The 2,376-nt window shown below is 45.9% G+C and overlaps 1 protein-coding gene across 1 annotated transcript in view; it reads right to left on the bottom strand.

Moving 5' to 3' along the window:
* Positions 1–2,376, bottom strand: part of LOC107299123 (transcription factor COE3-like) — a gene marked incomplete at its 3' end in the record, with an annotated part of 60,490 nt that overhangs the window by 9,398 nt on the left and 48,716 nt on the right. The window contains exon 7 of the mRNA XM_015828492.1: positions 636–717. Within this exon, the coding sequence (XP_015683978.1) occupies positions 636–717 (82 nt within the window). The remainder of the gene's footprint in view (positions 1–635; positions 718–2,376) is intronic.

Here is a 2,376-nt window from a genome sequence, read left to right on the forward strand (position 1 = left end):
CTCCTCCTCCTCCTCCTCCTCCTCCTCCTCTTCTTCTTCTTCTTCTTCTCCTCCTCCTCCTCCTCCTCCTCCTCCTCCTCCTCCTCTCTTCGAACCCCACACCCTTCTAACACTGATGATGTTACTCAGTTGGGTCATGAAATGTCTGCAAGGAAACCACTAAGCTCAGAGAGCACCAAAGACCCCAGTCACGACCACCACTCCTCCTCCTCCTCCTCCTCCTCCTCCTCCTCTTCTTCTTCTTTTTCTTCCTCTTCTTCTTCTTTCTTCCTCTCCTCCTCCTCCTCCTCCTCTCTTCGAACCCCACACCCTTCTAGCACTGATGATGTTATCCAGTTGGGTCATGAAACGTCTGCAAGGAAACCACCCTGCTCAGAGACCCCCAAGGACCCCTTGTTTTCCACCGTGAACCCAGGGGCACTGATGAGCAATCTTCTCCATAGTGCCCCCTCCCCCCAACCTGTGGGCCGCCCTCTTCCTTGAAGTGAGAGGCATCCCATTTCGTGCAAAGCCTCCGGACTCCAGGAGGTTCATCCAGAGCAGACGAGCAAAGGCTAGAAAGGAGGGTGTCTTCTTTTTCAGAAGGGGGTCTCCAGGGCAGGGCTGAAAAGAAGAAAGAGGAATGTCGGCCTCACCTGGAACCGGCGCATATCTCGGGGGTTGCCTGCATTCTTCAAGCAGTTCTGGTTGCATTTGAGGAAGAACTTGAGAAAAAATCTAGAAAGAGGAGAGAATAGAAAAAAGCAACATTAACTGCTTTCAGGAATCCTTATAAGAGTTTCACCACCGGCTTCCTCAGAACTGACAAAGGATCTCAGTGATTCCTTCCTTTTTTCCTTCCTCCCTCCCTCCCTCCTTCTTGCTTTCCATCTTTTCCTTCTTCCTACCTTGCTTCTTTTCTCAACTCCCCTTTCTTTTGTTCTTTCTTTCTTTCTTTCTTTCTTTCTTTCTTTCTTTCTTTCTTTCTTTCTTTCTTTCTTTCCTCTCTCTTTTCTGTCCTCCCTCCCTCCCTCCATTTATTCCTCTCCTTCTTTTCCTTTTTCCATCCCTTTTTCTTTCTTTCCTACCTTTTTTTCCTTCCATTTCTCTTTCTTCCTTTCTCTTTTCCTTCTTCCTTCCCTCTTCCTTCCTTCCTTCCTCCCTCCCTCCCCTCCCTTGCTTTCCCTTTCCCTTCTTCCTACCTTGCTTCTTTCCTCAACTCCCTCCCCTTTTTCTTTTTCTTTCTTTTTTCTTTCTTTCTTTCTTTCTTTCTTTCTTTCTTTTCTTTCTTTCTTTCCTTCCTCCTTCCTCTCTCTTTTCCATCCTCTCTCCCTCCATTTATTCCTCTCCCTCTTTTCCTTTTTCCATCCCTTTTTCTTTCTTTCCTACCTTTTTTCCTTCCTTCCTCCCTCCCTCTCTCCATTCCTCTTTCTTCCTCTCTCTCCCTTTTCCTTCTTCCTTTCCCCTTCCTTCCTTCCTTCTTTTCTTCCTTCCTTCCTGCCTGCCTGCCTGCCTGCCTGCCTTTTTCTCCATGAATTATCAACTGTTCCTATCTGCACTTTCCCAACTAGATTGAGCTGACTTTTGGTATTTCCTGCTTCCTGTCCTCCCCCAGGGGGAATGTCCACATAAGCTACGGCAAAACCAATAACCACGCAAATCCATGGCCATACAGGAGTTGAATCTCCCGACCTGTTTCCAAACAGGAAGCTGAAGATAAAAAGGAGAGGATGGTGATCATTATCAGGAGTGGCGTGTGGAGCCTAATGTGCAAAGACGCATCATAACTCAGGAACTGATCTAGCTGGCTAATTTCAGCTGAATTAAACTTGCCCTACACAGCATTTCAAAGAATTGCCCCTCGTTTAGGATTCAAATACAGTGCTTCTTTTCAAGTGGGTAACAAACGTGGTTTGTTCCACTCGCAGCTTGGCCACAGTGCACAATAACTGCAGAAAGCAGCTTTAATGAGAAGCAACATTAACACCCCCCCCTTAATTTCAAAGCCCCTTAGTTATAGCTAATTTGTTCTAAAAGCTACCAGTGAATTCTAGGAACACCTTCCTTAGAAAACTGCTTGTTGCTCATTAAATTAATACCTCTATTAAGTTGTCACCCTGTTTCTTTCCTAATGTAAGCCAGATGCCTTTAAATTTTTTAGAATTAGCTTAGTTACAGATAGTCCTCAGGTTATGACTATCCTTGAGGCCCAACATTTATGTTGCGAAGTGAGACATTTGTTAAGTGGGTTTTGCCTCATTTTACGACCTTTCGTTGCCACATCCGTTCAGTGAATCCCTTCAGTTGTTAAGTTAGTAACATGGTTGTTAAGTGAATCTGGCTTTCCCCCCCCCCCCCCATGGACTTTGCTCGTCATGAGGTCGCAAAAGAGGATCG

The sequence above is a fragment of the Protobothrops mucrosquamatus genome, unplaced genomic scaffold, assembly GCF_001527695.2.
Source record: "Protobothrops mucrosquamatus isolate PMUCROS unplaced genomic scaffold, P.Mucros_1.0 scaffold4566, whole genome shotgun sequence".
Classification (NCBI taxonomy): domain Eukaryota; kingdom Metazoa; phylum Chordata; class Lepidosauria; order Squamata; family Viperidae; genus Protobothrops; species Protobothrops mucrosquamatus.